The sequence below is a fragment of the Thamnophis sirtalis genome, unplaced genomic scaffold (genome assembly GCF_051295495.1).
Source record: "Thamnophis sirtalis isolate CommonGarterSnake01/CBP01778 unplaced genomic scaffold, rThaSir2_p1.2 scaffold_6, whole genome shotgun sequence".
Lineage (NCBI taxonomy): Eukaryota > Metazoa > Chordata > Lepidosauria > Squamata > Natricidae > Thamnophis > Thamnophis sirtalis.
Window position 1 is genome coordinate 6,568,348 of NW_028261386.1, and position 24,932 is coordinate 6,593,279.

Below are 24,932 nucleotides of genomic sequence, written 5' to 3' on the forward strand. Positions count from 1 at the left end.
TTTTTTTTCAAGAGACAACTGGATTTCCTGGTTTTTCTTTGAACGTTTCACTTCTCAGAGCTGAAGAAGCTTCTTAGATGAGAAGTGAAACGTCTTCAAAGAAAAAAACCAGAAAATCCAGTTGCCTCTGGGAAAAAAGCGCCTTTGGAACAACCCTGGCCTGGATGGCTTGAGAATCTCCATAGAGAAACACAGGAGAAAAAAATAAATAAAATGGCAGCTAAATTGCTCCATAGCCCAATACCCCCATTACCCAAGGAGCTCCACATCCAGCTGAGCATTATACAGAAATACGACCACAGCATCGTTTTTTCTGCTCAGAGACCTCACTGCAGATTTCTGAAAGTTTCTTGCCAGATTTTAGAAACATAGAAAATGGACAGCAGAAAAAGACCCAGTGGTCCAATCGGGTCTGCCCTTTTGAGTTTTTGGTTTCTTTTTTTAAATGTATTATTTATTTATTGTTATTTTTATGTCGTTTCATCTATGTAATTTTGTCAGATGGTAGACATGTACCATATTTTTGGAGTAGAAGATGCACTCCCCCCCCCCCTAAGACAGAGTGAAAATTTGGGTGCTTCTTAAACACCAAATGTAGCCCTGCCCACTCACCGGCCCCTACCCTTCAGCCTCCATGTGTTTTAGACCTGTTCCAGGCTGCAGGGATTGCCACAGACCATCGCTCCCTCCGTGGCTTGCGTTTTTTACCTTTGGGCCTTGCGTTTTTGGCCTCCAAACGCTCCGTTTGTGACCCATTCAAGGCTGCGGGGATCGCCAGAGCATATCGCCGCCAATCGCTGCCTCCACGCATCGCATTTTCAGCCTCTGCGCATCGCTTTTTCCGGTGGCGATCGGAGGAAATGTGGTTTGGCAATCCCCGCAGCCTCAAAACACTTCTCAAGCGGAGCGTTCGGAGGCTGAAAACGGGAGGCAGAGAGGCCAAAATGGCAACCTGGAACACTGCTCCCTTGTCTGATGGGTTCCACACTTCACCTGCTGTACTCACTGAAGCGCCCTGAAGCTGCGCATGAGTCCCAACAAGGCGTGTTAGCGCACTCTCAGGTATTCCGTGAGGCCGATCCACCCGCCAATTAGCTGCTCGTGCTGAATCAGGCTAATGTGCTGAAGCTGAACAAGCTACTTGCTAAGGACGCCAGACAGATGAATACCAATGGATGCTAGTAGGCAGAGGTAGATTTTTTTTTTCTTATTTTCCTCCCCAAAAACTAAGGTGCGGCTTATACTCCGAAAAATACGGTCTTCATCCCAAGTACATTTACACTCAGTTACTGATGAGTTACCATCACATTCAATAGACTCCTCTCAGCAAGGTACTGGCAGTCCTCGACTTACAACCTTTCACTTAGCGAAAGGTTGTAAGTCGAGGACGGTCATGTGATTGAAATACTGATGCTTGGCAACTGGCAGGTATTTATAACGGTTGCACCATATGATGACCTTATGCAACCTTCTGGCAGGCAACGTCAATGGGGAAAACGAGATTCACTTAACAACTGGGTTACTATTGTCAGATTTCCTAAAAATGCCCTAATTGATTCCTAAGTATCGAGTCAAGTTTTCAATACAAGACCAGTCATTTATTAGAAGCACCACTAGGCAAGATCTGTTCGCAGTCAAGCCTCTGCTTTCTTTGATTTATCTCTGAATTTTACCCCTGTTCCTTCCTTCCCCCCAGTCTGTGTCATAAATCACATTACCCTATAAGATGCACCCCTCCCAAACCGGCTGCAGTAATCTGAGATCCGACTCCAGCCGACAGTATGCGTGGAACGCAGCCCCCCGCCCACCCATTCTGTCCCCATGACAACACTGAGAGTTGACAACTATCTTAACAAGTGTTAGTGATTCATGTTTAACAGCTCTGGCAAGAAAGGTCATTACACTTCACAACTCTCTTGCTTAGCAACCTAAATGTTGGCCTCAATTGTGGTCATAAGTCGAGGACTACCTGTAATAAAACCACAAAGATAAAAACATCTCTCTTAGGTTTCTGGGGGTTATTACCTGGAAGTGGCACCACGTTGTCCAAAAGAACCTCAGCTCCTTGGAACGGCAGGGTTACAAAGTCAGACCTTTAAAGAAAGAAAAAAGAGAAATGAATTAAAAGAACATAGAAATTGTCTAGATTTACAATCTGAGACCCAAACCCTCCTTTTCTAGCTCTGTTGGGGGGGAAATGAGAATATTTTTGGCAGCAAGCTACTGGGCTTAGATGAGAGTCCCCCCAAGATGATTAATACTGACCCCTCAAAGCCCAATTGGACTATGCCAGGCGTCAATGTTATTTCTGCCAGAAGTCCCCCATTTAGAAACTCAATTGAACCCAGAATTTTGCTCCCTATTGCAGTCATTAAGCAAGCCATCACATGACCTGACTCAACTTTACAACTGTTTTTACAGTGGTGGTTAACTGCGTCATTGCGGTCATTAAGGGGATCGTGTGGTTGTTAAGCAAACCATGTGATTGTTAAGTAAAACCAGCATACCGTATTTTCACGACCAAAAGCCGCACCGGATTTTAAGCCGCAGTATCAATTAACGTTAATTTTTCAAACTTTTTCCATATATAAAGCGCACCGGGTTATAAGCCGCACGTTTCCCGATGCTTCTGGACATCTGTTGCAGTCACGAGGAGCGGAGAAGAGTGCGAAGGTTCTTGGCGCTCCAGGAAGCCGTGAAAGCAGCTGGGAGAGGCGCACGGCTTGGTTTATCCTCCCTGGACGTCACAGCAGCAGCCCCAAGTGCACCGATCTCTGTGTTTTTCGCATCGGGGCATGCTGCAAGAGAGAGTGAGTGAAGACCTTTCCGGATTGCTGGTGGTGGAGGTGCGGGCCTGTCGGCCTGTGCTCAGCAAAAAAAGTCCGGGGGAGTCCTTTGCGCTGGCTGGAAAAGGTCTTCACTCTTCACTCATTCCCTCTTGCAGCACACCCCGATGCGAAAAACACTGAGATCGGTGAGTTTGGGGCTGCTACTGCGACATCCAGGGAGGATAAACCAAACCGCGCGCCTCTCCCGCTTCCCGGAGCGCCAAGAACCTTCGTGCTCTTCTCCACACTCTCCTCGGCTCCTCACGACTGCAATAGACATCCAGAAGCGGGAGGGGCTATCGAGCTGGAAATCCAATCCCCATTAGCCCCAAAAGCCGCTTCTGGACATCTATTGCAATCCCGAGGAGAACGCGGAGAAGACCGCGAAGGTTAGGGTTACTGGGCAACGTGGGGGTGGGGGAGGCTGGAGCAGTTTCGTTCTGAATGGAGGGAGAGGAAAAAAGTTGGGATTCTCCCTGCTGCAGCCTTTAAATGGCAGAGAGAAGCCGAACTCTTTCCCCTCCATTCACAGAGAAGCTGCGGCTCCCTTTATGCCCCTCTGGCTGGCCCCCTCCCTCCCGGGGGGGGGGGGCGGTCAAAGTACCTGAAAGGGGCATGCAGGCTGCTATAGCTCCACTGAGAAGACATTTCTGAGAAGAGAAAGGGCTCTGGTCAGGCTGCACCCAAGCTGATGGAGTGCTCGCAACCGCCCGCCTATCGCCAGGGAGACAGCCAGTGCAGGTGAGCCGCGCGATTGCTCCGATCGCAAGGGCGCTTCACCAGCTCGGGTGCAGCCAGACCAGAGAACTTTTGGTGGTGCACCGATTCCAGCAGCTGCGTTTTTCCTTGAAATTTGCTGTCCCGGCAACCCAAACTGGACATTCTCCCAGCGGCGTCTCAGACACTCCCACCCTTAACCAGGACGAAGTGAGGATTGCTTGGCGCAGTTTGGTGCCTCCCGGCTAAGGAGGGAGGGAGAGACCCAAGGGACGTGTGCGTGCCTGCTCGCGGTCATTCGCTTGCGAGTTTCAAGTTTGAGTGTAAAATCGGGAGGGAGAGATTTTCGATCTTTTTCCATATATAAAGCGCACCGGGTTATAAGCCGCACTGCCGGTTTTGGATCAAATTTTAGGATTTTCAGTGCGGCTTATAGTTGTGAAAATACGGTAATCTGTGTGACCAGCTCTTGGTTCAAAGCGGCCTTACACAGAGTCCCCTGACTACTTATGGCTGGCTCTGGGTGTGTGTAAGGTAAGGTAAAGGTTTCCCTCGCACGTTATGTGCTAGTCGTTCCCAACTCTAGGGGGCGGTGCTCAACTCTGTTTCAAAGTCGAAGAGCCAGTGCTGTCCGAAGACGTCTCCGTGATCATATGGCCAGCATGACTAAACACCGAAGGCGCACGGAACACTATTACCTTCCCACCAAAGGTGGTCCCTATTTTTCTACTTGCATTTTTATGTGCTTTCGAACTGCTAGGTTGGCAGAAACTGGGACAAGTAAAAAGAGCTCACTCCGTTACGTGACACTAGGGATTCGAACCGCCGAAACTTAGACAAGCTCAGCGTCTTAGACACTGAGAACCGCGTCCCTTTGTGCGTCTGTGGGGCTGCCCAACTTAAGAATTTCTTGCATTGTAAAAAAGATCTTTATTTCTAATACAGCAATATAACAGAATTTTGAAAGTCAGCCAAACAGTTTTCAAGATCAACTTACACCGTATAGCATGACTAAGCTAGAGTTTATTTATTTCGCTGTTTGTTTTTTTCCGTCCAAGATCAAGTCACAGAATTTAAAAACATGGCACACCATTCACACATACAGTTGTAAGAATACATACAGGTATCCCTCACTTAACAACCACAATAGGGAGCAGCAATGATGTTGCTAAGCAATATGGTCATTAAGAAGAGACATCGGGTAACCATGGCTCGCAATTTTATTGCTGCCTTCTCCATTGACTCTGCTTGTCGAGATACGGCTGTGAAGCATTGCAAATGGTGATCCCTCGAGCACAGGGTGCTGGGAGTTATAAACGCCTGGCAATTGGGAACCCTCCAAATTTCAATCACACAATTGCAGGGATGGTTCAACCAAGATACCCACCCAACGAAAGCCAATGTTTTAACCACTACACTGTGTTACACTCTCCAGCTGATTCTTCCAGACCACTGATGTTCATCTATAGTTCAGGTTTGTCCCACATTGGCACTTTAAGACCTGTGGACTTCAACTCCCAGAATTCCCCAGCCAGCCATGCTGGCTGGAGAATTCTGGGAGTGGAAGTCTACAGGACTTAAAGTGGCCAATGTTAGATAACCCTGTCCTGACCGGGGCTTTCTAATACAGTAAAAAGCAGACCCTTAGTCCCCAAAATCCTCTTTTTTATTTCAAAGGCTATGAATTATGTTCATTCACAGCTCATAATGAGTCCCAAATAGTTTGTAAAGAGTCGGACACAGGGGTGGGTTTCAACCGGTTCGCGGCGGTCCCTGCGAACCGGTTGGTCGCCGAACCCAGAAGTAAGTAACTTCCGGGAACGGCGAAGGGCGCGCCTGCCCGCCCGCGGTCCTTACCTGGTTTTGACGAGTTCTGCGCTTCCACGCATGCGCAGGACGCATAAAGCGCCTGCGCGATTGTCCAGGAGCAGCTGGAGCGTCGCGCAGATGCTAGTACGCATGCGTGCACCGCGCGCGTGCACGAGGACGCCGCCGGCCCCATTCCAACCGAACCGGTTGGAACGGGGCGAGAAACCCACCCCTGGTCGGACAGGACAGTAGGCTGCCAAAGTCTTTTGGGATACGGCTGATAAGCACTCACTTTTATCTTCCTTGAAACGCTTCCAAAGATTTAATTGGCAATTTAGCTTGGCAAGGCTACACAGAGCGAAGAGTCAAAACGGAGCTTCAGAAGGTGAACTGGACAGCATGAACCAAATTGCTTCCTGCAAAGGCTCATGTGCCTTTGCTCCTCCTTTATGTCCTATGGGAGGAGCCAAACCTCCAAGCCTTACGGCTGAGTGGTCCCTTCTGTCTTAACTGTTCTTGCCTTTTAGCAGCTCTGCGCATGCGTGCACTGGGAACAGGCTCCCCCTGTTCCTCTGCCTCGCTGCTGTCTAATTCTGGAAGCTTTGGAGGCAGCACGTAACTCTCAGATGGCCCTGGCCCCGTCTCTGCCTCCGACACAGAGCCCTCATCAGAGCCTTCCCCAGACTCCAGGACTGGCCCAGGTTCCTCCCCAACCTCCTCACTGTCCGACTCTGCTGCCAGCTCCGCAGGCCATCGGCGGACCACAACAAACCCTGCCTTAGTTGCAAGTGGAGAATCTGGAAAGAGTCTTCAAGGTCCATCTATTTCAGTGGTTCCCAAACTTGGCAACTTTAAGACTTGTGGACTTCAACTCTCAGAATTCTCCAGCCAGCTCTGCTGGAGTTGCCAAGTTGCCAAGTTTGTGGAGAATTCTGGGAGTTGAAGTCCACAAGTCTTAAAGTTGCCAAGTTTGTGGAGAATTCTGGGAGTTGAAGTCCACAAGTCTTAAAGTTGCCAAGTTTGTGGAGAATTCTGGGAGTTGAAGTCCACAAGTCTTAAAGTTGCCAAGTTTGGGAACCACTGATCTATTTCAACATTCATAGAATTCGGGATGCCAACCACTTGGAAAGGAACTCCTGGTCACCACACTCACCTGATTTGTCTAAGCGTGTCAATCTTGACTCGTTCGTATCCACCATAATCCACGTATCTGATTTCCACTTCGCTGACATCTTTGAAGTAGCTAATCACTTGTGCCCGCCACCATGCGCCTTCCACACCCGGCGCAGCACAGACAACGCCAACTGCAAGGCGGAAAAATTGGGAACAATTCATGATGCAATGCAACAGCTTTTTAGAAAATAAAGAAAAGGGGTGTCTGTGTGTGTGTGTGTTTGCTGTAGAACAGGGATAGGGAATATTGGCTCTTTTATCACTTGTGGACTTCAACTCCCAGAATTCCTCAGCCAGCCAGGAATTCTGGGAGTTGAAGTCCACCAGTCGTAAAGGGGCCATCGTTCCCCATCTCTGCTGTAGAAGAATGGGGTCTTCCTTAAGTCCTTCCTTTGCTAACAGTCTTTCAAGTTACAGGTAGTTCTTGACTTACAACTGTAATCGAGCATGCCCATTATGATTTTAAGTCATGATGATCACAAAGTGAGTCATCCTGTGACCCACCCAATTTTACAACCTTTTTTTTGCAGTGGCCATCCAACAAATCATTATAATAGTTAAATAAATCTCTGGTCATTAAACAAACCCATTGCTTGCTATGGGGAGTATTGGCCAGAAATCTGAAGCGAATGATAATTTTAGACAGTGTAAATTGCAACCCCATGATCGCAGAACAGTACAAATGGCCATAAATGTGGGCCAACTGGCAAGTAGCCAAAATCCAGTCCCATGTGCATGGGGAAGCAGATAAAACTTTAAAAGCAGGTTGTAAGTACCATTTTGAAGGGGACATTTGAAAGGTTATTAAGTGACCTAAAAGTTGCTAAGTCGTAATTCAAGGACTACCTGTAACCATTCCATAAAAGTATTCCTTTCTTTTTTCAGAAATAATCCAACCTTGCAGGTGACGAGATATTCTCTGCCCCAAATGGAACCTGAAGAGATGCGGTCAACATTTCATCAAATGGATGCCAATGTCCATGGACTCCATGCCAACTAGCATCATTTGTTCAATGAAGCCCTTGGGCAAGTTATGGATACGATTGCCCCAAGGACATGGATCCAAGAAACTGGGACTTGTGGGTGGGAATGCTTTTGTCACCATCATTGGGAGATTAAATAATTGCTTCCTGTGTTATTGATGTAGTCTGTACTTTATATAGGTAGTCCTCGATGTACAACACACAATTGAGCCCAAAATCTATGTTGCTAAGTGAGACATTTGTTAAGTGAGTTTTGCCCCATTTTACAACCTTCCTTGCCACACTTGATAAGTGAATCACTGCAGTGATTAAATTAGTAACACGCTTGTTAAGTGACGCTTGCTTCCCCAGGAAAAGGAAACAAACAAAATGTTAAAAAGTTATGATATTTTTATGATAAGAATTATGAGCTGCCGCAGCAGCGCAGTGGTTAGAGTGCAGTACTGCAGGCTACTTCGGCTGATCACCGGCTGCCTGCTCTGCTAGCGAAAACGGCTTCCGCCTGCAGTTTGGCAGATCGAATCTCACCAGGCTCAAGGTTGACTCAGCCTTCCATCCTTCCGAGGTGGGTAAAATGAGGACCAGATTGTTGGGGGCAAATATGGTGACTCTGTAAACCACTTAGAGAGGCTGTAAAGCACTATGAAGCGGTATATAAGTCTAACTGCTATTGCTATATTTATGTAGTTACTTATCAAGCACATGTAAATTATATTAAAGTAATCAAAACATCTTTACAATCCTCAAGGCATGCGGCAACTTTTGAGCAGCCCTAATGTTTAGAATTTGAAGGTTGAAACATTTGACAATATTGTAAACTCGTGTGTGAGTGTGGGTTGTTGTTGTGAGGGAATTGACACGCAGGAGCCATGTATGCAAGACAGATCTTTATTAGTACCAGATGACAAGCGATTCAAAGATTTCCCTGCAACTGTCAGGGTATTTATACTAGCCAGAAGCAACTGTCAAGCCCAACTGTCACGAGGCCAGCCAATCAGATGCTGTGCCTTGACCAACCAATTAGAATGCAACACAGGTTGTTGCTGGGTTATAACAGACAATATGATTTTGCTTGTCAGCAGGTCACTAAAGGTGACCCCCCCCCCCCCCCCAGGACACTGCAACCATTACAGATAAGAACCAGTTGCCAAGCATCCAAATGTCAATCACATGGCCATAGTAACGGTCGTAAGTGTGAAAAATGGTCATAAATCATTTTTTCCAGTGCTATTATAACTTCGAACAGTCATTAAATGAACTGTTGTAAGTAATGGACTATCTGTAATCTTATTTACGTAACTAGGATAGTTAAACAGGTTTGCCAGAACTGGTGGGCATATAAACCCTAGGAAGAAATGAATAAAATGAACAAACAACATCTATGACTGGTTTCAGTGTCCCAGTCGTGTCACCATGGTTTGTGACACTTTTTTTGCTAGCTTCCAAGTATCTGAGAATAAAAATATCGATTTGGGAGAATGGATTTAGACATATTGCAACGCGATTCACTTAACTACCACACTAAAAACGGTAATAAAATTGGATCCATTCGTGTGGATGCCTCGACTGATAACCAAAATTTTGGATCCAATTGCGATAAGTCAAGGACTACCTATAAAAATATAAAAAAATCACCACAGGTGACTTACTCTCCAATTTAGCAGTATTTCGGTAATAATGAACATCTTCACAAGATTTTCACTGTTGTCGTAAAATTGCTTAACTGCAGAAACAGGGATTATTTCTTTTTAACGGTACTACTTACCCCACCCTACAGCTTCTCACGTTTTTTTTCCCTCTGCACCAATACTGGAAGAAAGATGCTCAGTTTCAGGCAGCAACTCACTGCACTGACTAGAACTCACAGTCTCCTGGTGATTGGCCCAAAGTCACCCAGCTGGCTTTCGTAACTAAGGTGGGACTAGAACTCATAGTCCCCTGGTGATTGGCCCAAAGTCACAGAACTGGCTTTCCTCCTAAAGCAGGACTAGAACTCACAGTCTCCTGGTGATTGGCCTAAAGTCACCCAGCTGGCTTTCATAACTAAGGCGGGACTAGAACTCATAGTCCCCTGGTGATTGGCCCAAAGTCACAGAACTGGCTTTCCTCCTAAAGCAGGACTAGAACTCACAGTCTCTTGGTGATTGGCCCAGAGTCACAGAACTGGATTTCATGCCTAAGGCGGGACTAGAACTCACAGTCTCCTAGTTTCTAGCGTGATGTCTTAACCACTAGACCAAACTGGCTCTAATATGATATCAAAAATCTAGAAGGCTGAAGAATGATTCTTTTCTGGTTCTATTTTGGTGATAAAACCAACATTATATTTGTGGCGCAAAGGTGAATGGAAGCCAAATCGGAGAAGACTTACCCTCCACTGGGGTTGGCATGGTAGGAATCCCAGGTTGGGAGTAACAGAGATACATCTGCTGATCTAGGCTACGAAGGACGTGGAAAGTGGGATGCGTGTGTTGTTGTACAAATAAGTGCCCGGCGTTGACTTGATTAACCACGATAACTTCTACTGTAACTCCATCAGGAAGCATGAGCTGCCACAGAAGGATGAAGAGAGAAGTATTTCCATGCACAAGTAATGGCATTTAATTTCCAAGCTACAGATTATAACAACACGGTATGGAAATGAGAGCAGAGTTAAGCAACTTGCTACGCTTTGTACTGCGTAGACCACAACACCCTAAGTTAGCATGGTAACTTGGCTCAAGGGGAAGAGATATTGAACATCGTATAAACCACTTCAAAGAGACAAAAGTTGCCCATCCCCCAAATACACTGATCTTGTCAGCTGCCACCTTTTGCTTGCTTGTGCTTCGCTGCGGGAAGAGGGAACGAAGGGGGAGGATGCTTGTGGAAATGAAAGTAAGTGCTGTATCTCCTCCAGAAGCTCCCTCAAGGTCATCCAGCTGGAAGAAGGAAGGAGCTCCATACAAAACTACGCTTGGAGTGATCATTACGAAAACATCTTGCCTCCAATTGGTTAGCGTGGGATGTGGGCAATGAGAGATAGTTAAGGGAGGGGGATGCTGCCAGGAGATTCTCAGTTCTGGCTTTGCAATATTGCAATGTACTTGGCTTCTAATAAAACTATTACCTTTCTCAACCGATGCAGCTAAGGACCATTTCTATCTAGAGGTTCCAGTTGTGGCAGGTCTGACAGATCTAATATTTCTCAAAATGAGCAACTTGGAAATGTGCAGACTTCAGTCCTTGGTGCTCTCCGGGTTTGTTTTCTTGCAGACATTTCACTACCTAAGTAGGCAACATCATCACTGCTCTGCTGATGATGTTACCTAGTTGGGTTATGAAACATGTACAAGAAAACAACCAGGCTCAGAGAGCACCAAGTACTCTATAGTTCGGTTCCACCACAAAACCGCATTCGACTAAAGCGCGCTCGACGAAATCGTGTAGCTGACGTCATCACAGCGCGATGAAAAAAGCACGCTGTAAACACTAAAGCTAAAATTAACACCTAAACCAACCCCCCCTAAACCTAATCCTAAACCTAACCCCCCTAAACCTAATCCTAAACCTAAACCTAACCCTTAACTTAACCCTAAACCTAACCCTAAATCTAACCCTTAACCTAACGCTAAACCTAATCCTAACCCTTAACCTAACCCTAAACCTAACCCTAACCCTTAACCTAACCCTAAACCTAACCCTTACCTTAACTTGAATCGGCTTGCTTTCAAAGCGCTATTTAAAGCACCCTTTTTTCTCCGTGGTCGCTGTTGTCGCCCTGCTGATGACATCAGCGACGTGGTTTAATCGGGCGCGCATTAGTGGAGCGCGGTTTTGTCGTGCCATGTATAGTTCAACCCTAAGCTACAAATATCCTCTTAGTACCACATATGGCAGTGAGGGCGAACCAGAGAGTGTGTGCTTGCCTGGGCCGCGACCCAGAAGATCAGCTGCCAAGGGGGCATTTGCACGCAGGAAAATGAACTTCCGGTTTCCGCTGGCCAGCTAATCTTTCAGTTACTGGTGCACATGTGGATGTGAAGATCTGTGGGCCAGCACACATGCTCACACCGGAAAACGGAAGACCAGCTCTTTCAGTTTCTGGGATTGCCGCACACACAAAGGCCAGCTGATCATCACAAGCGCATGCGAGCCAAAAACCCGGAAGATGAACAGGCGACTCCGTGCGTGCCGGGCAACATGGTTCCAGGTGCCACAGGTTCGCCATCACAAACATATGGGTATCAAACATTTCAGAAAGCATGCCAATGGCAGAAATTTGCATACAGTACAGTGGCAAACCTCCCCCTAAGGAACAACTGTTTTTTCTGCATGAATGTGTACGGAAGCATGCCCTGCCCACGGGGGTCAGAAACAAACCTCCAACCAACACTGATGATGTTACCTAGCTAGGTAATGATGCGTCTACAAAAACAACGACAGCAAAAAGAGCAGCAAGGATTCCACAGTTCAACTCTGAACTACAAATCTTCTCTTCTATTGGTAAACCCTTTTCTCTCTCTTCTTCACGGCTCCCTTGTTTTCCCTGTGATAGTTTTATTCCCTCTCTTTCTTCCCACTTCAACAGAACAGTCTGTTCCTGCTGTGGGTCTACACCCTGGCAGAGAGTTTCTGAAAAAAGGCTGTGGGTGGCTGTTAGGACTACAAGTTCCCAACCTTTTGCTACGCACAACTTCCCAAATCTGCACGAATGCATTTACACCCTTAAGATCAGAAGCTCTCAAGGATACAGGTCAACCCAGGACACATGAAATCAGTGTTGAAACAGATGCTCGAGCTCCTTTAGCACATGTGTCTAACGTGTTTCTACACACATGTATAAAACCAGTTGGAGGTTGTTGTTGTTTCAACCATGGCATGACAAAACCGCGCTCCACTAAAGCGCGCCCGATTAAACCGCGTCGCTGACGTCATCAGCAGGGTGACAACAGCGACCGCGGAGAAAAAAGGGCGCTTTAAATAGCGCTTTGAAAGCAAGCCGATTCAAGTTAAGGTAAGGGTTAGGTTTAGGGTTAGGGTTAGGGTTAGGATTAGGTTAAGGGTTAGGGTTAGGTTTAGGGTTAGGTTAAGGGTTAGGATTAGGGTTAGGTTTAGGGTTAGGTTAAGGGTTAGGATTAGGTTTAGCGTTAGATTAAGGGTTAGGTTTAGGGTTAGGTTAAGGGTTAGGTTAAGGGTTAGGGTTAGGGTTAGGTTTAGGGTTAGGATTAGGTTTAGCGTTAGATTAAGGGTTAGGTTAAGGGTTAGGTTTAGGGTTAGGGTTAGGTTTAGGATTAGGTTTAGGGGGGTTAGGTTTAGGTTTAGGGGTTAATTTTAGCTTTAGCGTTTACAGCGTGCTTTTTTCGTCGCGCTGTGATGACGTCAGCTACGCGGTTTCGTCGAGCGCACTTTAGTCGAACGCGGTTTTGTGGTGGAACCGTTTCAACCTTTGACCAAAGCTTTGGATTCTGAAGACGCTTCCACCTCCAAGAAAAATGTGCCCCCAGGCTAAGATGCTTTGAAATGGTCATGACAAAGATGTGGCAAGAAAGCAAGGGAGCATATAGCGTAACCTAACAACTAGTGAATCAAAGACCTTCCAAAGCCTGCAATTTTCTCCAGTTCTACTAAAAGGGGACCCAGAGTCTTGAGTTTGCGCTTACCCAGGAGGTCATGGGGAGGGAATGCAATGGCAACGGTGGGGGTGGGGGAGCGTAGATGTTGGTGAGACTCAAATCCTTGAACTTCTTTCCAATCAGGGTCAGTGCTTTGTCAACGTTTTGCTGAGAGCCTGTGGGGAAGGAGAGGGGTGGGTAAGAAAATACAGATTTCAGAAAATGTTTCTGCGCAAAGGAAGAATCAAGATAGCCTACCTCACAAGAGATAAGCGATTCCTCATTTAAGCAAGAGAGGAATGTTTTTGCTTTGCGTCCTGTAAAGGAGCAGCCAGGCCAATATCTACCATGTTTTCCCGAAAATAAGACAGGGTCTTATTTTCTTTTGACCCATAAAATATGCCTTGGGCCTTATTATCAGGGGAGAGTTTATTGTTTTGGGGTTGCCGGGCGGCTGCTCTCTTGCGAGCGGGCTCCCAAAGAGCCGGGCACAGCCTCAGGGCCGAACAGCTGTGTTGCGCTGTCACAGCAGCGCAACACAGCAGCCGTGAAGTGACCACACTCACAAGCAGCCACCTGGCAAACCCCCTTTCCAGCCGGGCACAGCGCCATTCACTGAACTAGGGGTATCGCTGAGCCGCATGAGTATCTGTTCGCCGCTGCCCGGGTCCTGCCACTTGCCGCCTTCGGCATGCAAGTGAATGGTGCTCTGCATGGCTGGAAAGGGGGGTTGCGCGAGCGGCTGTTCCGCTCCCCGCTCACGTGCCTCCCAGCCTCACAATGCCCTGGCCCAGCTCTCCCTGCAGAGCCAGGGCACCACCGCTGCGACCGCCCGCCGCCGCCATTCGGCATGGCTTTTTCAGCGGCTTCCAAACCACAGAAGTAGGCTGCCGAGTCTTCCGGCAGTGGCCGCTCTAGAGGTACGCTCTATGGTTGCCGGCCCAATGGTTTTCCATCTGGACCTAGTGTTTCTCAACGTTAACAATTTTAAGGTGGGTGGACTTCAAGTCCCAGAATTCCTCAAAACCAGTATGGCTGGCTGGGGAATTCTGGGACTTGAAGTCCACCCATCATAAAGTTGCTAAGAAGAAACACAGATCTGGGCCATTCTTAGCAATAACACTTAGACTTGTATATAACCCCATAGTGCTTTACAACACTATCTAGATCATTGATGGCTAACCTTTTCGTCGCTGTGTGTGCCAAAAGTGTGCACATGCATCCCCACATGCGCCCCCATGTATCCGTGCACAATTCTTTGCATGTGCACACGACCCCGTGTGCATGCGCACGTGACACCCCCCCTACGCTCCGCGCTCCCCCCTCTGCATGTGCACTTGTCTCCTGCATGCCCCCTGCGCATGCATGGCAAAGACACGAAAACCAGCTGGCCGGTGGGAGGTACATGCGCAGTGGGGTGACAGCTTGTATGCCCGGAGAGAGGGCTCTGCATGGCCCAGGATTGCCATCACAGATTTCTAATGTCAGCATATTGCTCCCAACAATCTGGGTTCTCCTTTTACCGACCTTGGAAGGATGGAAGGCTGTGAGTCAACCTTGAGCCAGTCAGGATCAAACTCCAGGCTGTGGTCAGAGTTTGCCTGCCATACTGCATTCTAACCACTGCCCCACTCTTCCACAAAGTCTTAATTTGAGTGTCACTCCTTCTCCAATCAGTGTAGAAGGAAACACCATAGGGGTGGAGAATTCCCAGATTCGGTCAATCAAAATCAAATGTGCCATGTTTTAAACTTGGGGTGAACTATCCATTCGAAAGACAGTAGCCCTCCAGCAGCTTCCACTCACCTTCTATATGGCAGATCTGGAAGTCTTGGGTGTAAGGTAGAGTGGAAATGTAGATTTTGGCACCGGAGGCCTGCTTCAGGTAACTCACGTATCTCCCTTGTTTGCCTATCAGCCGTCCTACTAAGTGCTACAGGGAAAAGAAAAAGAAATAACCATAAATGGAGGGACACATTTGCAGGTTTCTCCTTCCATAGATCAGAAAGGACCAAGCATATCAACTCTGGAATTACAAAAACGTATTTATTTCTCAAATTAATATCCAGAAGCTTTTTGGGTAGCATTGGCAGTCAATATTTGCACTGTATTGTTGTCTGGCTGCTATTTTATATTATTTAAACATGTAGTCCTCGACTTGTAGCCAGTTGCTTAGCAACCAAAATTATGACAGAATCCCCAAAAGCTACTTATGACCAAAGATCTGATGGCTGCCCACCTGATCACAGGACATCATTTTGGATACCTGGCAATGGATCTGCATTTACAGCCATTTGCAGTGACCCACAGTCACATGACCACAATTTCTTTACTGCAAAGTGGCATTTACTTGTGGTTTTTAGCAAAAATGTCCCATAAGCAAACACTAGGTTTGCTTAATGACCACTGCAAAAAAAAAAGGTTGTAAAATCAGGTCGGTGACTTGATGACCTGCTTCATAACTTACAACTGTAATAGGCAGGCTCCATTGCACTCATACTAAAACATACTAAAAAGCAGAGACATCACCCTGCCAACAAAAGCGCGTATAGTCAAGGCTCTGGTTTTCCCAGTTGCAATATATGGCTGTGAAGGTAGGACCATAAGGAAGGCTGAGCGCCAAAGAATGGAGGCCTTTGAACTCTGGTGCTGGAGAAGACTCCTGTGAGTCCCTTGGACTGCAAGGCGATCCAACCGGTCAGTCCTAGAGGAGATCAACCCTGACTGCTCTTTAGAAGGCAGATCCTGAAGATGAAACTCAAGTACTTTGGCCACCAAATGAGAAGGAAGGACTCACTGGAGAAGAGCCTCATGCTGGGAAAGATGGAGGGCAAAAGAAGAAGGGGCCGACAGAGAATGAGGTGGCTGGATGGAGTCACTGAAGCAGTCGGTGTGAGCTTAAATGGACTCCAGAGGATGGTAGAGGACAGGAAGGCCTGGAGGAACATTGTCCATGGGGTCACAATGGGTCGGACACGATTTCGCAACTAACAACAACAATTACAGTCATAACCCAAAGATTATATGAATTGCAGCATGGTTTTTATTTTAATCTTATTAGCCACCCAGAGTCATGCACTTGAGTTGGGCACTCCAACAAATTTAATAAATGAATAAAGCTGGCTTGCAGCAGTTTACAAAGCTAAATAACAGTAAAACCTTTAGTTCAGGGGTGTCAAACTCAAGGCAGCCACTTGTCTGAAATGGTATGGAGTGTTCTGCCAGAGCAGGAGGCTGGACTAGAAGACCTCCAAGGTCCCTTCCAGCTCAATTCTATTTTATTGTTCTGTTCTGTGGTACCACAGGTTCTTAGTGAGGGATATACCATAACTAAGCAACAGTTTGGTCTAGTGCAGTGTTTCTCAACCTTGGCAACTTGAAGATGTCTGGACTTCAACTCCCAGAATTCCCCAGCCAGCGAATGCTGGCTGGGGAATTCTGGGAGTTGAAGTCCGGACATCTTCAAGTTACCAAGGTTGAGAAACACTGGTCTAGTGGTTAAGGCACCTGGCTAGAAACCAAGAGACTGAATTCAAGTTCCACCCTAGATTTGAAAGCTACTTTGGGTGACTTTGGGTCAATCACTAGGAAACAGTGAGTTCTAGTCCTACTTTACACATGGAAGCCAGTTTGACTGACTTTGGGCCAGTCCGTCTCTCAGCCCAATTTACCTCATAGGGATGCTATAGGGCCATGATGGTGAACCTGTGGCACGCAGGGCCAAATCTGCCGGCATGCCAGCCGTCAGCTCCAAGGCACATGCGTGTGCTGGACAGCTGATTTTTGGCCTTCCGGAGGGCTGGCTGATGACGTTTTCACCCTCCCCCGGCTTCAGGAAAGCCTCCGGAGCCTGGAGAGGACAAAAACGGCCGCCTTCTGGAAGCCGGAAACGGATCATTTCCAAACTTCCAGTAGGCCTATGGGGCCCGTTTTTTGCCCTCCCCAGATTCCGGAAGCTGTTCCGGAGCCTTGGGAGGGTGAAAATGGCCTCCCCTGGGGATAGGTTCCCAATTTACCCGCCCGAGTGTTGACTGTTGAATGCAAGTTGTGTCTTATCATTTTATTTTGTTCACATATTGTTTGTTTTTGTATTGCACCCCCTTCCCTACGATTGTAAGCCGCCCTGAGTCCCCTCAGGGAAAAGGGCGGCCTATAAATCTTAATAAAATGTCAAAAAAATATATATGTCAAAATGTCCCCTGGCCCCCCGGGAGGAAATACCAAGCTCAGCTTGGAGGCGAGTAGTGCAGTGAAGGTGGGGGGAGTTGTGCATGCATGCATGTGTGTGTGGGAGTTTTGCATTATGGGTGCCGTCGCGCATGCTATCGCGCATGTGCGCTTGCATTTTTGGCACCCAACAACAAAAAGGTTAGCCACCACTGCTGTAGGGGAAATAGGAGGAAGAAATATTATGTTTACCACCTTGAATTATTTATAAAATAATACAATTGGATTGAGGGAAAGAGCTTTAAAAATCCCCTTGCCATTCTTTGGACAACTGCCAATTAAGATCAGTCCTTCTACCAACTTGATGCCTTCTCAGAAAACTCTTTTTTTCCCCCCCGGGATGAGTCTTCTTGTCATAATTCACGGAGTAGAAATACAATGCCAGCGGCTACATTGGCCAAGTGCCTTGCTTCTTTTCTTAAGATAAATAAAACAAGCTGGCATAAGTCAATGCCCTCCAGTTAAGCTCCACTCCTACCAGACACACCCACGTAGCTGCTCGGCATCCAGACAAAAGTGGTTTGCCACTGTCTCCTCCTCAGAATATTTTTGGATTCCAAGTCTAGCTAATAGTTCTAGGGTAAGTCCTCGACTTACAACAGTTCTTTTAGTGACCATTCAAAGTTGCAACCCACTTTAAATAGTGACTTATGAGCGTCTTTGCCAAAGGTGTCTTTGACCCTTAAGAGGCAACTGTTGAAGTCCAGACATCCTAAAGTTGCCCCGGTTGAGAAACACCGCTTTGGACAATACTCCTTACCAGTGACGTGCAGTCAGGGGAGGCAGGGCCTCACCACTGTCATCATGAAAAGAAAAGGAAATTTAAAAGGAAAAAGGCTGAGGTAGTTGCTGCCAGAGTCACAGTGGATGACTCTGCTTAGTGCTTAACTGTTTAAAAAAGCCTCTAAAAAATGCCCTCTACAGGAGGAGGCGGGAGAACCACGTGTCTCATTTAGTCTATCTTTATGATCACTTGAGCAGAGTTAAGCAAGGGTTAAAAGCCGAAAAATTCCTTATGCAGAGGAGGCACGTGGTTCTCTTGCCTCCTCCTGTAGAGGGCACTTTTTTAAGAGGCTTTTTTAAACAGTTAAGCAGAGTCATCCATTGGAGACTCTGGCAGCAGCTAACCCAGCCTGACCTCAGCAGCTCTTGCCTTTTTCCTTTTACATTTTTACATCTTCATGATGGCAGGCAAGAGCAGAGTTGAAATCCTCGGTGAAACAGCTGGAAAAGGTATGTGGGTCGGAGGGGGGGGGGGAGGAATTCAAAATTAATGCAATTTGTAAGTAATTGTATTATTGTAAGTAATTTGTGTGTGTGTGTGTGTGTGTGTGTGTGTGTGTGTGTGTGTGTGTGTGTTTTACCCGCCTCTGCAGTCGCGCAGGCTGGCACTTTTTTTAATGTCGGACATAGCGGCAAGGCTTTTGGACATAGCAGCAGACCAGGGCTTTTGGACATAGTGGCAGGGCGGGTTTTGCCTCTAGCGCCGGGGCGGCAGGGCGGCTTTTGCCAAAGCCCCGGCGCTGTGTCCGCCATAGAGGCTTTTGAACGCCCCAGGGCTGTGTCTGCCATAGAGGCGGGATACGTCCCACCTCTATGGCAGACACAGCTCCGGGGTGTCCAAAAGCCTCTATGGCGGACACAGCGCCGGGGCTTTGGCGGGGCTTTCAGAAAGCCATGCCGGGGCTTTCTGAAAGCCCCGCCGAAGCCCCGGTGCTGTGTCCGACATAGAGGTGGGACGCGTCCCGCCTCTATGGTGGACACAGCGCCGGGGCGTCCGAACACCCTGCCGCTGTGTCTGACATAGGGCGGCTTTTGCCCGCTTGCCTCACCAGTCATAAACCTCACCGCACGTCACTGCTCCTTACTTACAAGAATCTCTAGTACTAGAAGACTGGAGTTAAATCGCCACTCCAGTCATTACCAAACTGGAAGGCTGCAGGAATGGAATATCCACAAAAACATGGCAAGCAGGAGAAGAAGGATCAGTAAGGGTTCTAAGAGTCAGCATATTGCTCACAACAATCTTAAGTCCGTGATGGCAAACCAAGGCACACAGAGCCATATTTGCTGGCACGCACGCCGGCTAGATGATTCACAGTCTTTTGGAGGGCTGGGGGAGGCCATTTTTGCCCTCCCCAGGCTTCATAAAAGCCTCCAGATGCTGGGGAGGGCAAAAAACGGCCCCAATGGGCACCGGAGGCTTTCCTGAAGCCTGGGAAGGGCGAAAAGGGCTTCCCCCAGCCTCCTGGAGGCTCTCCGGAAGCCAGAAACGATCTGTTTCCGGCTTCTGGGGGAGGCTGTTTTCGCCCTCCCCAGGCTTCAGTAAAGCCTCCGGAGCCTGGGGAGGGGTCGTCCATGCATGTGCACGGGGAGGGGTCACGCGCAAATGCACAGGTGGGCGGGGAGGATTGAATTGGTGTGGGCACGTGTGCGCGCCATAATAAAAAGGTTAGCCATCACGGATCCAAGTCCTATCTTCATTTTTACTGCCTTTATCCGGCTTTTATTTTTACAAATCACCCCGGAAGGCAAACATAGCCCTTCCTCCTCCTGTTTTCTCCACAACAATAATCCTGTGAGGTGAGTTGGGCTGAAAGAGAATGATCGGCCCAAAGTCACCCAGCGGGCTTTCGTGGCTAAGGCAGAACATGAACTCGTAGCCTCCTACTTTCTAGGCTGAGGCCTTAACATAGGGGTGTCAAACTCGCCTTGTCACAGCATCGTCACGTAACGTATTGTGACTTTATATTGCCCTTCGCTAAATGGGGCACGGGTGAGGGAAGCACATGTCACATCCAGTCCGCTGGCTGAGAGTTTGATAGCCTTGCCTTAACACTAGACCAAACTCGCTCTGTTATGTCATAAACCGGGGGTTTCAAACTTATGGCCCGCGGACCGGATGCGTCATGTCCTGGACCCACCCCTACCCGGTTTAGCAAAAGGGGGGGAGCCCAATACATCACGTGACACTGCTGTGACGGTGCGGGTTTGACATTCCTGTTATAAACTGTTTTGTGATGACTATTGTGTCATAAAAGATTTTTTAAAATTTGTCAAATTTCAAATTCTATGGGAGTCTGGGTCCCAGTTTTTGGATGCATTTTGTAAGTTAGCCCAGAGCTAACCTTAGTTCAAAGGGATGTGGTGGCTCAGTGGCTAAGACGCTCGGCGGTTTGAATCCCTAGCGCCATGTAACGGAGCGAGCTCCCGTTACTTGTCCCCACCTTCTGCCAACCTAGCAGTTCGAAGGCACGTAAAAATGCAAGTAGAAAAATAGGGACCACTTTGGTGGGAAGGTAACAGCGTTCTGTGCATTTTCGGCATTGAGTCATACCGGCCACATGACCACGGAGACGTCTTTGGACAGCGCTGGCTCTTTGGCTTAGAAATAGAGATGAGCACTGCCCCCTAGAGTCATGAACGACTAGCACGCATGTGCGGGGGAACCTTTACTTTTAATACAAAGGCTGTTGCCCTAAGATGTATTATTTTGCCCAGTCGATGGTTCTGACAATGAGGGTTTTGGCAGTATATAGATACAAACCATTACACAATAGTCTTAATTTCACGTGCTAGCAAAACACTGCTTAGGATCCCAAAGGCGCTTTTTTCAAGGGGCAACTGGATTTCCTTGGTTTTTCTTTGAAGACGTTTAGCTTCTCGTCCAAGAAGCTTCTTTAGCTCTGAAGGAGCTTCTCAGACGAGAAGCAAAACATCTTCAAAGAATAACCCAGAAAGTCCAGTTGCCTCTTGAAAAGGCACCTTTGGGATAACCATGATCTGGATGACTGAGAACCGCCATAGACGTTTACCTCAAGACTGGACTACTGCAATGCGCTCTACATGGGGCAGCCTTTGAAGAGTATTCGGAGACTACAACTCGTCCAGAATGCAGCCGCGCGAGCGATTGTGGGTGCACCTCGGTACACCCACGTAACACCTATCCTCCGCGAGCTGCACTGGTTACCGATCGGTCTCCGGATACGCTTCAAAGTGCTAGTCGTAACTTATAAAGCCCTTCATGGTATTGGACCTGGGTACTTGAGAGACCGCCTTCTGCCAATTACCTCCCACAGACCCGTTAGATCGCACAGGGTCGGCCTCCTCCGGGTTCCGTCTACCAGCCAATGCCATCTGGCTACTACCCGGGGGAGGGCCTTCTCTGTTGCAGCTCCGGCCCTTTGGAATGAACTCCCCACGGAGATTCGGACCCTCACCCCTCTCCAGGCCTTCCAGAAAGCCGTGAAAACCTGGCTGTGCCGGCAGGGCTGGGGTTGATGAGTTCCCCTCCCCTCTCGACTTGTATGGCCGTATGACTCTTGTGTATTTTAATTATATGTATTGTGTTTGTATCCCCTTTCCCCTTTTGAGTTGTTCGCCGCCCTGAGTCCCTCCCAGAGAAGGGCGGCATACAAATAAATTAAATCTTAAATCTTACTGACCGCTTAGGATCACTATTCAAGGCAGATGGGAGCCCTACATGGAAAAGGAGGATGACGGAAGCTCACATTGGCCTCACAAAAGGGTAAGGAACAAGAGGCACAACTGAGAAAGCGGGAGAAGCGGCACAAAAATAGGTCAATGTGGGCTTCATCAATTATAGAAAGGTCACAGATTGTGTCAACCACCTCAAGCTGTGGAATATGCTTAGAGAACCAGGAGCTCAGAATAGCTCATTGTCTGCACGCAAAACCTTTCCACAGGACAGGAATTCCGACGGGAGGGAAGATGGTGAAACTCCAGGGCTGCAAAGACGTAAGAGAAGCTGCGCAAGGAGTGCGCGGCTTACGACGGCCCATTTAGTGAACGTTCAAAGTTACAACAGCACTGAGAAATGCGAGGGACGGCCATTTTTCAAAAGTTTTACAACATTTTAAATCTCACGGGCCACTAATACAATCTGCCGAATGACCGGGTGGGTGGGTGTGGCTAGGTAGTCATGTGACTGGGTGGGTGTGGCAAACTCGATGTCACTCACATTGAGGGGCGCCGCGCCAGCCTCTACTCGCCCCTCCCCTCCCAGCCACTCCTCGCCTCCCCGCCCCGACTCCTTAGGGCCCTAACAGGAAGCAGTTGTTGGAATGCAGCCACCATGAGAAAGAGTTGGCAAAACACCTGGCTCAGTTCAAATTGGATCTGACCGAGAAGGAGGCTCAGCGGAAGCACTTCACTGAGGACTAGGAGCATAGGCTTTCCAAGCAGAGGGAAGACCTGTGGGAGCGCAAGGCCAGGTACCAGCACCTGGAGGCTCAGCGGGGTGAGATGGTCAGCCAGTTGCAGGCCAAGATGCAGTCCCACTGGAACAAGGCCCTCCGGCTCTTCGCCCAAAGCCCCGCACCAGGAGGCTGAAGCAGACCCCAAGTTGGAATTTCTGCCCCCTCTGACCTGCACAAAAAGACCCCGAAGGGGGAGACTCTCTGCAGCAACACAAACGCTCATTGCACGTATCCATCCCAGGGGCCGTAGTTTGAGGACCCCCTGATTTGTGCAATATAAAAAATGCAAATAATTTTTCTGCAGGACCACCAAAATTTTCTCATGAACCACCAGTTGGTGACCGCTATTCTAGGCCAACCCTCTGGGCTAGATTTTATCTTAATAAATTTTATCTTTAATTTTATCTTAATAAAATTCCCAGAAAGGTACATGCCCCAAAACCATCAACCCAAGAAAAGACCCCCGTTTGTTAACCACATATGAAGGCCATCAAGATCAGGAGTATGTGGACATTGGAGGAATCACAGTAAAGGAAAGGAACTAGGACCAAGAAAGTGCCCAACTGAAAAAGTTGGGAATCCCCATTTAAGCAAAATCACGACTAGGTAGACAGACAATTTTCTGGACGTTTACCTTCGGTATTTCAATTTCCCAGATGACAAGCTCTGCCTTATTGCAGTCCGTTCCCATCTTGGCAGTCAGGCAGCTGTCATTCTTGCGAAGAGCACAGCCGCTGTCCACCGAGTCCATGCTGTTCACGTCAGAGCCTAAAAAAGAAAAGCACCCACGTTCCTTCACTTACAGGGTGATGAAATGCTGGGCAAGAGAGAGTGTAGCAAACTCACTTTCGATCCTCTCATTCCGCTTTCTCCCTTGACATAAGGAGCTATAGAGGTGGGCAGAACAAACTTCTCTAGCCCAGGTGATGCCCCTCCAGTCAGTCAGTCAATCAGTCAATCTCTCTCTTTCTCTCTTTCTCCCTATCGTCTAATCTATCATCTAATCTCTCTATCTCTCTATAATCAATCGTCATATCTATCTATCTATCTATCTATCTATCTATCTATCTATCTATCTATCTATCTATCTATCTATCTATCTATCTATCTAATCATCTGTCTATCTATCTATCTATCTATCTATCTATCTATCTATCTATCTATCTATCTATCTAATCATCTGTCTATCTATCTATCTATCTATCTATCTATCTATCTAATCATCTGTCTATCTATCTATCTATCTATCTATCTATCTATCTATCTATCTATCTATATCATCTGTCTATCTATCTATCTATTATCTATCTATATTATCTATCTATATTATCTATCTATCTATCTATCTATCTATCTATCTATCTATCTATCTATCTATCTATCTCATCTGTCTATCTATCTATTATCTATCTATATCATCTATCTATCTATCTATCTATCTATCTATCTATCTATCTATCTATCTATCTATCTATCTATCTATCTATCTATCTATCTATCTATCTATCTATTATCTATCTTATCTACCTATCTATCTATCTATCTATCTATCTATCTATCTATCTATCTATCTATCTATCTATCTATCTATCTATCTATCTATCATCTATCTACCTATCTATCTATCATCTATTATCTATCTATCCAATACAATAGCAGAGTTGGAAGGGAACTTGGAGGTCTTCTAGTCCATCCCCCTGCCTAGGCAGGAAACCCTATACCAGTTCATCAGCTTCTTAAAGACTTCCAATGTTGGGGCATTCACAACTTCTGGAGGCAACTTCTGTTCCACTGATTAATTGTTCTAACTGTAAGGAAATTTCTCCTCAGTTCTAAATTGCTTCTCTCCTTGATTAGTTTCCACCAATTGCTTCTTGTTCTGCCCTCAGGTGCCTTGGAGAATAGTTTGACTCCCTCTTCTTTGGGGCAACCCCTGAGATATTGGAAGACTGCTATCATGTCTCCCCTAGTCCTTCTTTTCATTAAACTAGACATACCCAGTTCCTGCAACCGTTCTTCATATGTTTTAGTCTCCAGTCCCCTAATCATCCTTGTTGCTCTTCTCTGCACTCTTTTTAGAGTCTCCACATCTTTTCTACATCGTGGCGACCAAAACTGAATGCCGTACTCCAAGCGTGGCCTTCCCAAGGCCTTATAAAATGGTATTAACCCATCACGTGATCTTGATTCTATCCCTGTTTATGCAGCCTAGAACTGTGTTGGCTTTTTTGGCAGCTAATGCACACGGTTGGCTCCTATTTAAATGGTTGTCCACTAGAACTCCAAGATCCCTTTCACAGTTACTACTTCAATGTGATTGAAGCTACTCCTTTTTTTCTGACAAAAAGTCAAGATGGCGGCCTATGACTAAAATTCCTTTTC

The 24,932-nt window shown here is 47.2% G+C and overlaps 1 protein-coding gene across 3 annotated transcripts in view; it reads right to left on the reverse strand.

The window, feature by feature from the left end:
* AKAP1 (A-kinase anchoring protein 1) overlaps positions 1-24,932 on the reverse strand; it is a 74,159-nt gene that overhangs the window by 11,559 nt on the left and 37,668 nt on the right. For all 3 annotated transcript variants that reach the window (XM_087717161.1, XM_087717163.1, XM_087717162.1), the window contains exons 3-8: positions 23,185-23,318; positions 14,911-15,037; positions 13,153-13,280; positions 9,882-10,059; positions 6,508-6,658; positions 2,026-2,093 (exon numbers count right to left, since the gene is read on the reverse strand). In XM_087717161.1, the coding sequence (XP_087573287.1) occupies positions 2,026-2,093; positions 6,508-6,658; positions 9,882-10,059; positions 13,153-13,280; positions 14,911-15,037; positions 23,185-23,318 (786 nt within the window). The remainder of the gene's footprint in view (positions 1-2,025; positions 2,094-6,507; positions 6,659-9,881; positions 10,060-13,152; positions 13,281-14,910; positions 15,038-23,184; positions 23,319-24,932) is intronic.